Source organism: Harpia harpyja, chromosome W, assembly GCF_026419915.1.
Source record: "Harpia harpyja isolate bHarHar1 chromosome W, bHarHar1 primary haplotype, whole genome shotgun sequence".
NCBI classification, from domain to species: Eukaryota; Metazoa; Chordata; class Aves; order Accipitriformes; family Accipitridae; genus Harpia; species Harpia harpyja.
In genome coordinates, this window is record NC_068968.1 from 790,717 (window position 1) to 805,369 (window position 14,653).

Consider the following 14,653-nt stretch of genomic DNA (forward strand, 5'->3'; position numbering starts at 1 on the left):
ACCCGCATTCAGGAACATGCTAGTTCCTAGCAAAAGGACCATGCTGGTTTCAGCATCCCAAGGATATTAAAAATTTTCAAAATTCTCAAACGCTATTGTAATTAGACTGGAGGAGAAGGGGAAGGGGAAGAAAGGTGTCTCGCCCATAGATTGGCTCTCTGAGGAGGAAAGGTAAAGGGTGTAATGATTAATAGTTTCCCACAGATGGCTCCCGAAGTATAGAGGTGACGACAATGCTGAGTGCAAATACCGGATTAGTCCCACGACCGATAATTTTATCATACCATAAGCCAGTATTACACAGTACATCAAAGCGAAAACCTTAATCCACCTCCCACGGATGTGCAGCAGCACAGGGACTACATACAGCAAGCGAGGTGATACATAATAGAACTCTAAAAACGAGCGCCACAACTCTAAGAGCCAATAAATCGACATTGTGACCATCGACTATTAGACCAATATAATGAATGCTTGTAACAAATTCGCTTTAACACACTCTGGCCAGATCTGTCGTTATCTCAACCCGTTGTGCCCCACGTTGGGCGCCAAAAAGGACTGTCGTGGTTTAACCCCAGCCAGCATCTAAGCCGCTCGCTCACTCCCCCTGCACCCAGTGGGATGGGGGAAAGAATCGGGAAAAAAAAACCAAACCAAACTCGTGGGTTGTTATAAGAACAGTTTAATAGAACAGAAAGGAAGAAACTAGTAATCATAATAATGACAATAATAAAATGGCAATAGTAATAATAAAAGGATTGGAATATGCAAGTGATGCACAATGCAATTGCTCACCACCTGCTGGCCGATGCCCAGTTAGTTCCCGAGCAGTGATCCCCCCAGCCCCACTCCCCCCAGTTTATATACTGGGCATGACTTCACATGGTATGGAATATCCCTTTGGCCAGTTTGGGTCAGGTGTCCTGGCTGTGTCCCCTCCCAACTTCTTGTGCCCCTCCAGCCTTCTTGCTGGCTGGGCATGAGAAGCTGAAAAATCCTTGACTTAGTCTAAACGCTACTTAGCAGCAACTGAAAACATCAGTGTGTTATCAACATTCTTCTCATACTGAATCCAAGACATAACACTATACCAGGTATTAGAAAGAAAATTAACTCTATCCCAGCTGAAACCAGGACACTGGGGCAGCTTCTCTGCTGCATGCATACCTTAGAGTAGGGTGATCCTTGAAAATATTGTGGGTATTCAGCTGGTCTCTTGCAGAGTCCTCCGGTTTTCATTTACATGCAGCAATTTTAACTCTGCATCAGAACTCAGTGCTCTGTCAGTCATTGGCCTGTTTTATGCTGCAGTATTTGTAGTTACTCTGTAGCACTTCCACAATCTTGAGGCCTGAGTCTGTTTGCCACAATGGGCAATCTTTATAAACCTGAAGGGCAGGCAGATATTTTAAGTTGTGCAACTTTTGTAGGTGTGCATTGCCAATATTGAAGTTGGAGGAGGTTTTCACATCTGAAAGTTGCATTGACAATGCTACTAATGGCAGAAGAGGATACAGCAAGTAGTTACTCCTTTCACTGTGTTGCTCATTTGCATTACTGTATTGAAAAAGAGAAAGAGGAGACTAAACAATGTGTATGTAACAACAAACAATGTCACTTTTAATGTTGCACAGAACAATTTTTTATCCCAAGAGATATCAGGAAAATATGTCTTGCTGCGGTTGAAGTTTTTGCTGGAGGGACTAATTACAGTTTATCTGAGGCATTAAACTAGATTCCATCTCATCTAAATTGGGAAAGACACCTGGACTTTCTTTCTTAATGCTGAACATTTAGTATTTCCTGTGATTTGTCAGGATGTGTAGTCTGGCTTATTGTTAATGAGGAAACTCACCCCCACACACACCCTAAATCTAGGACACATACTGTTCTGACTGAGGGGGCTTTCTTTTCTATCCCCTTTTTATTTATAAGAGGTGAGGTCATCTAAACCACAGAAGTATATAATACTGAGCAAGCTGCTAAGTTGGGAGTAGAAGAGAGCATTTCACCTTGATTAAATCCGTCTTGGTAATGATGTGCTTGTTTTGTGTTCTCTTGTACTTCTCGTATTTGCCATTTTCTAGTTGAAAATAGTTTTCTGGTTGATAGGGAATGTTAAATGTTTTCTTACTTGAGCAAATTGTTATAAGTGATCATGACATGGAAGAAACTTTCTGAACTCATTTATCAGTTAGAAGCAACATGTCAAAAGAGCAGAACATATGGATAAGTCCCTCTGAACCCACTGCTCTCCATAGACAAAATGCAACTCAGAAACAAATACAGAGAACTTAAAGGGGTCAAGGAGGAAGGAGTATTAATTAGAAGGGGTCCTCATCAGAGTGTGAAGAAATTTATTCTTCTTTATGGAAGTTTGTGGGCCTCCAACTTGAAGGGTTTGTTTTAAGGCCATTATATTGCAGAATAGTTTAACTGTAGATTTGATGTAAAGTTGGAAACAGAGGTGGTACTAGTTCTGAATGCAGATTCCCAAATCTCTTTTTCTAGTTTCACTCTGATGCACTAGAAGATTTGGGTTTTTTTTACCTCATTTGGAAGAAAATGCGTCTATCCAATTTGAGGAATTAGAAGAGTAAGGAGTGATAGCTAGAATGTCTATTTATAATTTCTTTGGTACTCTGCCAGGTTTTTTGGGGGGGGGGGTTTGGTTTGGTTTTTTTTTTAATGCTGTGATCTTTAAGGCTTTATGCTGTGTGACTGTTAGTCTTTATGAAGACTTTTCACTTGCAACAGCTGTGTCAGTCTAGCTTTGGATAGACAGAGGCTTGTGGATGAGAGTAGAGAAGGGCATGTTTCTTTGCCCAAGACTTCTATTAATTTAACTTCCTACAGGTGTAAGATCCATTTTATGCCTCACCATGTTTTACTTGCTAAACCTCTGAAGATAGAACAAAGGGGACCTTTCAGATTATTTTTCTTTCCATCTAAGATCAGGCCAGTAAGAAGGCTTCTGTTACATATTTACGAAGGTCAGGCCCACAACTGTCATTTGGGTTGCCTCAGGCATCCTCAGCTGAAATTGTAATCAGTTAGCTCCCTTACAAAACCAGGCAGCTTTGATAGTCTGTGATGGATTCCCATGCCCAGAGGTAGCATCATCCTCTTATCTTAAAGGACATGCCCAACTTCTCAAGGCTTTCCTCAAAATTACTTTGTGGGAAAGCATGGATCTGATGCTTTCATAGTCATCCTTTTACTGATCCTTCCCAAGTCATGTAAAACCTTACTAAGGAGAGGTTGCTTCCTCTTAAGCTTTGCAGGATCATCTAGTTTTGGGTATTCCTTAAAATGGTTGAAGATCTTTTGGCATCATGCCCATCAGTGAAATAGTAGTGCATTCTGAACTATATAGACTTGGTTCTTCAGTTGTCAGTGCAGTTATTTTTTTTTTCTCTCCTGTGAAGTGTCCCTAAAGCTCTAGGAGTGTTTTACTGTGTGTTACACATGCAGTTACACAGGCTATGGCAGGTGAAGCCATATGATAGTTACTGGAGAAAACAGTTTTCTGTCGCACAAATAACATGGTGTTGCTCAAACACGTAGTTCTGTACTTCTAATCTGTGCTGTCTGCGCCTCACCTAAATTGGCTTATGGTGGTGTAGTCTTCTATACTGGAGATTAAATTGAAAAGTGATTTCAGCCTTCTTTGTCACCTATACCATGTCAAAAAATTAGAGTAACCATTCTCTTAGTACTTATTCTCTCAAAGGAGACACTGAAACATTGAGTTTATACTTGTAAACTGCTTTGTTACATGCTTTCTCAATAGCATTAGTTTTCTCAATTCTAGGCAGCTTGGACTAGCTGGTCATTGCCTACCTTGTGAGGGCTTCTGAGTTGCTGTTGTCTGAATTGAGAGGAGATAGGACAGGACCTAAAAGTACTGATAGCCGACCTTTTTTGTTTGATGCAGGTGCCTGTCAGAGGTCATGGCTTTACGTAGTGTTTCACAGTTGATGGCACCTTATTTGCATATGCAAATTTCCCACTTAAATACCTAGAGTATAAGCTCTTAGAGATGGGGATGTGTATATATAAACCTATCTGCCATCTTAATGGTTTGCAAATAATACCTTTCTTCTTCTTTGCTTTGCAACTACGGCTCAATAGACTAACCATGCAATTACATAATATATGAGTTGCTGTGCTATTCTTAGCAAGTGTTTTAGTAATTTTATTTTCAATTCCTATAGAGCCGATACGATCCCTAAGTTTATTTTAAAGATGGAGTTTAATATTAAAGCTGAAACCTGATGTTTGGACCTTGGTCCCTTGTCTTGTTTAGACATAGTTTTTCTTGTATTTTGCTGTGTGTGATGAGCTGTAGCTGTTAAGAGTAGATGGTCTGGCTTATCATGGCCCCAGTTTTCTCAAGTTGTTGTTCTGCCATTCTGTCTCTTGGTGCTTGAATTCTAGTACGTCTGGATGATACTTTTTATTTTTTCTCCCCCCCCCCCCCCCCCCCCCCCGTACTTATTCTCAGCAGTCTGTTGTTCAATGATGCTTATAAGCATTTTTTCATTTCCTTGGGAGAAAAAGATAGCTCTGTGCATGCTCACTTGCTAGATTTATGGGGGTAGCTGAGAGGGAAACTGTTGCTTGCTTTGCAGATTTTCTGCATTGCGGTCGTATCTAGGCTTCCTTAAACTAGTAAAAGTCCATTATAGCCAGAAATATTTGGGATTCTCACATTCCATAAGAAAATTCAACTTCTAAAACTTGTTTCTTTCTCATCTCTTCCCAAAAATACAGCCTGTGTTTCCATTTGTATCAGTGTAGTTTGCAAGGTATTACATATGTGATATTATGCAAATACCTGGTTTTTTCCATGAACTGGAGGGGTGTGAGGTGGAAGTATGCATTGAGAGCTGTCTATTCCTTTTTGACTTTTGTATCTAATTCTATTCTACCCAAATAGACTTCTTGGGAGACTGTAGGGGGAAAGAAGAAAAGCCTTGGAAAGGAAAGTTCAGAAAACAAAGAGAACAGAGAAAAACGAGGGGACAGAGAAGTGAGTCATGGACGGGGAAGTTCCAATGGACGGGGAAGTTCCAACAGACGGGGAAGAGGAGGCAGCCGTGGCCGAGAGTGTACGTATAGGGGTTCATTTTTAAAGATTCAGATGCTTTTCTTGTAGCTGAAACTGGCTGAGTTGAGAGTGAATGCTTAATGGAGTAAAGTCCATCTGAGCTATAGCTCAGTGCTGAAGGGATCATAACTTGTTTGTGCGACAGGTATGCTTGATCTGTCTACATGACTTGGTTTTGGGATGGTCCGTGCTTGTTTAGAGACATTCAATTTAACTTAAATTTCTGTCCTTTTTTGATTAATTGATCTTGTACACATTGCTGTTCTTTATGTAAGTTTTAGAATTGAGTCTTTGTAAGACTGCTTGAGAGCAAGTATGTTGCTGCACAGCTGATACACTTTTTTGTTTCTTTTAATGAAAAAATTATCCAGCTTTGACTCCATCTCCTTTTATGAGTGGGAGAACCTGAAGATGTTCTCATCTTCTCATAAGGGGAATGAAAAGACTGGGATCATTATTAATCTCTAGCATATATTACTCACATAAGCCAACCAAAGGTGAGTTTCTACAACAGAGAAAATTCTTTGAGTTGAAACGTTTAAAAATTTGCTACAGTTTATACAGGTGCAATAATATATTGTACAAAAGCAAACTGATGTTTCCAAGTTAGGTAGCATCACATTAGATCACCATTGGATACACGTTGCTTTTTTCTCTAAGTTTTATCAGCAGTATCAAAGCTATATACATTGCCTGTAAGGGCCATACACAACACTGATAGATGAGCAGAGAAACTGGAATGAAAAAAATATGTTTAGCTTTTCACTTAAAAGCAGGAAAAATATTTACAATATTAGCCAACTCTTCTAATTCATTATTGGAATATACTCAAATATCGTGCCAGTGAAGATATTGTGAAACTTTGTAGAATAGAGTAACGTCAAGATAGGAAAAAATATTAATAAAACTTGCAGCTATGCTTAGAAAAAATGTAAATCGGATCCATCAAAATGAAAGTGAGGGGCAAAATTTTTGCCAGAGCCAGATGCTGCTTGTCTCTTTTTGTAAACTGGAATTAAAGATTTTTCAGATGGTCACCAAATCTTGATATTATCTTTCCAGCTTCCCAGTCCAAGCATTAATGATTTTGTTGCTGCCATTAGGAAAAGTTGTGCAGTACAAAATCTCAGAAGTGTTTTAAGTGGCCAGTCTTTTTTCTTTCTTTCTTTCTTTCTTCAAGGAGCCAGCCATCTTTCAGAGTATGTCCTCAGGAGTTTTCCACAAAATAGTTAAGTTGCAGTGCTTTTCTAATGCTTCACCTTCACCCAGTCATCATCCCTCTGATTTAAATACAGAGGAGAGTTCTTTTAAGTTTCCCTGGTTGTACAGGGATATGGTATGGGCAGACAGGAGAAGAGTTGTGTTCTTGGTTATCCCTTATTCTTTCACTGTTGCCACTCAGCGCGTTATCGAGGAAGCATAGTATGAGGCAGCTTTATTTCCTACCTCGTTAAAGAGGTGAGGCCGTAATTAATTTAATAGTGTAGGCTGCAAAACACTGCATTTTTTATTTATTTATGTATTTATTTATTTATTTAAAAAACAGAAGTGTGTCTGCTGAGGGACATTTCCCTCTTATTAGATATTTTGCTTCCTAATTGTCCAGTGCAAAGTAAACATAACTTGCTTGTAGTTAGGCCCCCAAAGAAGAGAGGTGACTGAGATCTGTTGACCAGCCCACTTTAAAACCTTGCCTTTTCTTTTGGGGTTCAGGTTAAGCAGATGGCTATATGGTCTCATGTATGAGTCTCTAAAGCTTCTCTTAAGCTGTCCTCTCTCCACAGTTAGAGCCGAAGAGAATGGAGTGGACAACAATCAAGGAGACAGGCCTTCAGACCGTGGGAAACGTGGCCGTGGGAGAGGTGAGATGGTGGCATTGCTGTGGGACTGGCACTGATTTCATGTCCTGAAATGGAACTCTCCCATTTATTTCTTTAAACACTTCTTTTTAAGCATTTGTTGGTTATCCTTTGATTCTATAAGTACTTCAGCCACCTTTAATTTAGGTACATCCCCCTCCCTTACCCCTTGTCATGTCTTGGTCTCAGAACAACTTAAAAGAATTGACGCAAATCACCTTTATGGTAATTTCCTGTGTAGCAGGCTTGTGTGCTCTGGCTACGGAGAGCTGTTTTCCCAGATCGACTCATGCCAGCCTCCTGTGAGTGGGAGTGCACTGGGCTCCTCAGGATGCACCTTGGCAGCAGGAGAGTACAAGAGATTCCATCTGTAGGGCTCTTGGGGAAGGATTTGATGTGTACTTGTGCTGTTTCTTTGGGGTGGATCTGGTTGTCAGGCTTGCCTTCTGTTTTTGGCACCCAATCGGGGAAAGTACAAGCCACCTTAGGGGCTTTTTGGTAAGAGAAGGAATTTGACATGGAAGAGTTGATGAGAACTGTGGAAAAAGAATACTGTGGAGTCTTAGGTACAACTCCAATCCTATCATGTAGAAGAGATAGGAAAGATGTTGAAAATGGAGTTGATGTGGAATCAAGGGATGTGTAGTTGCTTTGGATTTTCACAGGATGGAGTGGAAAGGGGCTTGTTTTTCCTTAGAGCAGGAGGAATGAAAATGAGTAACCGAGGTGCAGTGCAGATTGTGTGGGGAAGTGGGTATTAAATGAGTTAAATTGATAAAGTGCACAGCAGAGCTAATGTACTTAAGTAATGTCTGACTCGTGAAAAACTCTGCCTTCAGAGGACTCTCTTCTCTTTGGAATATCCAGTAACGAGGCATTCAAAGACAGGCACGTCCAACTTCATAGTCTCCAGATCTGCATCTTGAAGGAGTGGAAAGATGCAAAGACATGTAGCTTCCAGAGGGTTACAAGAATGACTCAGTTGTACCTGTGAATCAGCAAATACCAAATGGTGTGTGCAGAGAGGTAGCTTTGCAGGGGAGGGTGTGGTATAGCTCACAGCTACAGTTTTTGGTATGTTAGCACTGTTAATAGATGGAATGTAAGTCTTTTGGTTATTTGTTTTATAAAATAATCCTTTATACTCAAATTATAAATATAAAGGTAGGATTTTTTTTTTAAATTGTTGGGTGAAACTTAGAGGTTAATTTTAAATGCAGTCTATTTTTTGCTTTGTAACCTTATGGACAATACACTGCTTTTGTTGTCAACACTGTAGCTCTAGATGAATATCATATGTCTCAAGCCAAAGCACTTAATCATCAGATCAAACTGTCATATCTGACTGAAGAAACAGGAACAACTTCAACCAATTTCTGTTCACTGGCTTAGTGTACATAGTATTACTGTATCTCTCTGCCAAATATTTTAGACTGTACATTCATATGAGCAAAGTATCTTAATGAAGTGTTTGCAACTGTCTATGATAAACCTGTTGAACTTCAGGCTCATTATATTACAAGTGTGTGTATTCTGTGGCAGGAAATACCTAATTTAATTTTATAATGCAAGCCCTTGAAATCTGCAGGGAGTTGTATAAAGCTGTGTAATTCACTTCTCAGTATTTCAGTGATGCATGACCTTCTTTCTTTGGATATTAGTAGAAATAATAAAAAAAAAAGCTTCCCGCCATTTCATTCAGTAGTCTTTCTTTTCTGTTACACAGGATAGTCAAATGTGGGATAAAGTACTTCAGCTGAAAGTAAATAGATTGCTGGTAATCACCACAGAACCCTTTTTCAGAAATGTTTCATGCAGAGTGTGTGTGTGTAGGAATCTAGGCATTGGATACAAAATTAGGGGTCAGCTAATATCTGAGCAATGCACTGTCTCTCTATTTTAAGCTACCTTCTCAGGCTGGGGTTATCTTACTGGCTGCTTTCTAGGGGAAGATTTGCTGGGCCATCGTATTACTGCTTCACTGTAGAACAGCCTAATTTTAAGAAATGATATGCACTGAAAATAGCAGAAATGGGATTGACACTGGGGTGATAATGTGCTGTTTACTGAGGGGGAAAACCCCTGATACTGAGTATTTCAGCCTTCGTGCTGTAGGTGTTGTCCCAAAACGGGGTTCTTCACCCAGCGTGCGAAGAGCCGATAACACACAGAGCCGAGATATTTGTTTATTTCATGTTTGCACAGAGATGGGTACCAGGTGGTAACTCCACACAACTAGCACCCCTCGGTGAACACACGGAGAACATTTATACACCCCGCGCGACAGCGATCAGTACTTTTACAGTTTCGCTCACCCTTGCTCCTATTGGTTCTCGCGAGCCTCGTCTCCGCTTAAAGTCACAGCGTCCTCCTCTTTTATTGCGCGTGCGCCGTGAGGAAGGAGCTGCTGTTGGTAGGGGGCTTTCCCTACCCGAGGGCGGGGTTTTTACTATGTTAATTAGGATAGTTCACTCAAAGTTTGACTTTATCAGTAGTAGAGTTTCCCTTGTGCTTATCTGGGTGCTCCCTTCTCTCAGGGTCATGCCTCGTTAACTCCTTTACAGGGGTTAAGTAGCATCCTTTGTTTTGTTTCTTGCATATCTCCAACATAGGCACTAGCTTCGTTGTGCAGTAGATCTTCCATTAATGACTGTGTGACATTCCTTGCAACTTTATAGGGTAGTAGGTATACAGTGTACAAACACCACTGGTTGCTGGTATGCAGGAGATCAGGGATTTGAAGTAGATACACGTTATTGACTGATTAACAGAAAGCAAAAATGCATCACAGGATGTGTTTCAGGATACATCCTGGCTGAAGTTGCTCTGCCCTTAATCTTTGCTTGCTAAACTGAGGGTGTAAACTTTGGCTTGGAAAGGAGTCAAGGAACTTTTTTTTTTTTTTAAGATGGCTTTCCCATCTATCTTTTCAGAACTGAATTTCTTGAATGACCTTAATTTAGATGTAAAAAATACTGTGATGGATAGTAATTGCATCAAAGTGATTATATTTATGTGTCAGTATTGCAAGGATTTGTAACCGTCTGGAATGGAATCTCGTGAAGGAATTATGGAGGAAGATGGTTATGTCTTTAGGATTGTCAGCTCTAAAAACGTTTCCTCATTTGTGTTTTAATCAGCTGCAGTGTTATATACAAATTGACAAACTTTACAGGCATATTTTTTTTTTTTCTATGCTGCTGTTTTGTACTGTTCTCAGATCTTCAGTTTGAAGTGCAGGTCTGTTGTCCCAAAACCTGTGGGATCATTCACCCGATGTGCAAGCCAATAACACACAGAGTTGAGGTATTAGCTATTTATTGCTGGTTCTGTGCAGAAAGGGGTGCTAGGGGGTATCCCCACAAAGCTAGCACACCCATCACTAAAACAGTCATTCATTTATACATTGTAAACTAGCATAATTACCATACTCGTCGTTTATCAACCTTTTACTGGTGCCCATAATTCCATATCTTAAAGCTGATTGGTGTATAGTGTCCTCATCTTCATTTAAAGGTGCAGCATCTTTTAATTTTACTGCGCAAGCTCAGTGGGTGAGGGTCTTCAGGTGGAGGCGGGTATCCTAACTTCTAGAGGTGTGGTCTTCATATTATAATTAGTTAAGTTCACCTAAAGGGCACGTTTTTAGCTGATTCATGTGGTATAGACAAGCTTCTTGGTCAACCAGCCCACTAAAGTTTCTGGTTCCTAGTTTTAGGTCGATTTGTTCCTTCTATTCCATTGTCATGTCAAGAGTTGCTTACCTAAGTGATTTACATCGATTACTTATCTTTTGTTCCCTGAGTTTGTACAAAATTACGACCATAAACATTTCAGGTCTGGTTCTCCCACTGTCCTCCACTCCATGTTGAAAAGGATGTGGTAGAGCTAGAAAAGGCTTTTGAAGGTACTGGGAAGACTGCATTTATGGGGCGTGAGGAACAAGCAGACTAGGGCTTCTCCACCTGCAAAAGAGAGGGCTGAGTGGGTGTATGGTAGAGATCTGTAAAATTTCTGTGGAGAAGGTTCTGTGGGGAAATCAATTGATCACTCCAAGAAAGTATGCAAATGAGGGAATATGAAATTAAGTCAGTAGGTTACAGGTTCAAAATGAACTTACGGAGGTGGTTCTTCATACATGTAGTTAACCTGAGGAACTCCTTTCAATAAGATGCTGTGGGTGCTGAAAATGTACACACAGAGAGACTTGACAATTTAATCCTAAAAAAGAACCACAGCAAGAAAAAGAAAAACCACTGAGGGTTTTGATGTATGTAAATTATCTTTGGCTGAAGAAGTCTGAGCCACAAATGGTTGAAGACCAGGAGAGTGTCCAGAGAAACTGTACTGTGGTTTCAGTTCTTGTACTCTTCCCTAGATATCCAATTGACCATAGCTGATAATGGGATAGCAGGTAGGTGAACTTTTGGACTTGATTCAGCATAGAAGTTGTTACAGATTCATGTGTAGCAATTCTCCTGGTTTGCAAAGTGAAAATGGATTTGTTGCTTTTACTTCTGTTCTGTGATTCCCTTCCTCTTTGTCTTTCCAGAGTAACGTGAGCATGCCATAAATATGGATGCTGACAGGGAATTTTTTTTTTTTTTAGCAAAACAGAAATAAAAATTAAATGGAAAAACATTATGTTTTAATTTTAGACTTAATCAGCATGACAAGGAGCCTTTCAAACTTTTGTTTTTTCTGCTGGCTGTATAAGAAAGCAAAGCAGCTTACCCTTTTTGTAAATATCTGACTATAGTCCAGCTTGTATTCTTGTTCTTTTTTTTTTTTAAAACATTTTTTAGATAAGTATGCTATCCTTGAAAAAAATGAGCTTCTGTAACCAGAATTGCATGTCTAAACATTTTCTTGTTTTAAAAGCTTAGCACAGTTGGCACAGGATATATTTTGGATTTCCTTTGCCAGAACTAGTAAGGATGTTGGTTTTTCTAAAACATGAATGTGGACCAGACTTTCTGGAGGTCACAATCTGAAGTCTGTTTAGTTTTGCTGTAGTTGATTCTGCATTGGTTAGGAAGCTGTGTGTGTCATGTAAAATTTTTTTTTTTTTTGAGATTAACCAGAATTTAGCTTTAACATAAGTTATTTATTTTCTTTCAAACATAAATTTAGAGTTGAAAGTTTTCTGCATGTGCTTCTAAAAATGGTTATAGAGTACATGCAGTATATAAAACTGATCCAATGCTTCTAGCTTTATGATGACTAATAAGACAAAAGTGATTTGAATCATTAAATATAGCTTCAGTGTTTGTTTTGGTAGTATGGAATACCTAGAATACAAACTTTCTATACTTAGCCTCCTTATCTCTTCATAATGTTTAAGCCTCCGTCACCTCGGCGTCTGCTGGGAAGATGGCTGGCTCTGCATTTCCAGAGCAGAGACCAGGGCTGTTCAGTTACTGTGTAGTTGGAGATAAGCACAAATCTTAGGGTGTCGCCTGCCCTTCCAGTCTGCATTTCCTTTTCCTTTCAGCTGTTCTTAGGCCTCTTTCTTAACCTTAAAGTGTCTTCATCTAATTTAAACCTGTCAGCGTGAAAATCTGAGTTTTGAAATAAAGCACCTATGTTGCAGTGGAAGGATTTAGGTCTGCAAGCTCAGCAAACTGGATTTTCTACAGAATAGGCTATTAAGTTAATGGGCTAGGCCCATCCGAGTTGTGGTACTGCACACTTCTCATGCTCCCATGTAGTGTGCGTTTGTTTTGGGGGAAGAAACGTTGTGAATGAGATGAACGATTCTTTCCATGCGTGGACGGTACCAGAGTGAAGACTTCATTGTGTGGTTATGAGTGTTTTGAACTCCCAACGGGTTTTAGTGGAAACAGAAAATCTCGCCACCTGCCTGGGTATAAGTGTTGACTTCTCTAGAATTCATTCCAGAAAAGAAAAATGTAAATTGAATAAGTGATGGCTAATGTGAACATAGTCAACTGAGGGAGATGTGCTGGAGAGCAGGAACCCCCCCCCCCCAACAGTACACAGTTGAACAGAGTTACAATGTTAAAGGAAACAAAAACGTTTTAAATAGTTCATAATTTAAAATTACGTTGGATAGGGGTAGTAGCAGGAATGTTGATCAGAATCAACTTTAAACATAGTTCCCCAGTCCTGGTTTCCTGGAACAGAAATGAGTAAGCAATGCTGCCTTGATACTTTAGGCGGCCATTTGTAGATCCAAGTGTAAAGGAATGTGAAGAAATGTTATGAGGGTTTATATGAGGCAAGGCAGTAATTTTGTTCTTTGCCTGATGTCTGTCATTTCCTTCTGTGCTCAATATGCTGATTGATTGTAAGAAAGTCTATTTCTTTAGACTCACTAGATTTAATGAGCTACTGCCAAGTCACTTGTTCTCTTTTTGTGGGTAGATAAAAATGTTGATAGAAGAATTGCTGATTGTGAATTACCACAGGAAAAAAAAATATTTTGTAAACATTGACTGTTGTGATCTAAACCATATATACATATCTTTTTAGAGTAGTGTTAAAGCTATACTTTTTATATTACAAGCATAAACTGGCATTACCGCTGGGAGGAATTGGTCCTGTCTGTCTTCTGGTGCATTTTAACTTTGTCAGAGGATTGATCTAAGTTTAAAATTAACCAAGCCAAAAAAGAAAAAAGGGGGCAGGCATCATGGTAGCTGGGGACAACAGGTTTTTTTGGTGGCTTATCCTGGTGTAAAGGTGACTGTTTTCCTGGCATTTAGCAAGCAGGGAACCGGTTCGGAGAGCTGATCCAACAGTGAACTAATAATTTTGTTTTCTGATGGTGGTTTTGTGCTCGCTCACTGGTACGTGCAAAACTGTCAGTGCAGGAAAGAGAGTAGACCTTGTGATCACTGGTGAGAAAGACCTCGGTTGTAGTAGTTCTGATTTAAACAGGTTTAAGCTACTATGGGATTGCATGCTCAGAATTTGGGTCCCTGCTCTGAATTGCGGTGTGAAGCTGTCGTGGTTTAAGCCCAGCCAGCAACAAAGCACCACAAGGCCACTTGCTCACTCCTCCCCCCCCCATGGGACGGGGAGGAGAAAATATAATGAAAAGCTTGTGAGTCAAGATAAGGACAGGGAAGGATCACTCACCAGTTATGGTCACGGGCAAAAACCAGACTCAACTTGGGAAAAAACAAAATCAATTTAATTTACTACCAATCAAATCAAAACAAGGATAATGAGAAGTAAAACCAAATCTTAAAACACCTTCCCCCCACCCCTCCCTTCTTCCCAGGCACAATTCCACTCCCAATTTTCTCTACCTTCTCTCCCCCAGCAGCAGTGCAGGGGGATGGGGAATGGGGGTTGGGGTCAGTTCATCACACATTGTCTCTGCCGCTCCTTCCTCCTCAGGGGGAGGACTCCTCACTCTTCCCCTGCTCCAGCGTGGGGTCCTTCCCACAGGCTGCAGTTCTTCACAAACTGCTCCAGCGTGGGTCCTTTCTGCGGGCTGCAGTCCTTCAGTCACAGGCTGCTCCAGCGCGGGCTTTCCCATGGAGTCACGGCCATCTTCAGGGGCACCCACCTGCTCCAGCGTGGGGTCCTCCACGGGCTGCAGGTGGGCATCTGCTCCACGGTTCACCTCCATGGGCTGCAGGGGGACAGCCTGCCATCTCATCATGGGCTGCAGGGGAATCGCCTCCTCTGGCGCACCTCCTTCTTCTTC

At 40.5% G+C, this 14,653-nt stretch overlaps 1 protein-coding gene across 8 annotated transcripts in view; it reads left to right on the forward strand.

Moving 5' to 3' along the window:
• The window catches only part of LOC128136139 (ubiquitin-associated protein 2-like), a 139,436-nt gene that overhangs the window by 48,600 nt on the left and 76,183 nt on the right, over window positions 1-14,653 (forward strand). For all 8 annotated transcript variants that reach the window (XM_052775314.1, XM_052775311.1, XM_052775307.1 and 5 more), the window contains 2 exons: window positions 4,943-5,114; window positions 6,898-6,975. In XM_052775314.1, coding sequence (XP_052631274.1) covers window positions 4,943-5,114; window positions 6,898-6,975 — 250 coding nt within the window. The remainder of the gene's footprint in view (window positions 1-4,942; window positions 5,115-6,897; window positions 6,976-14,653) is intronic.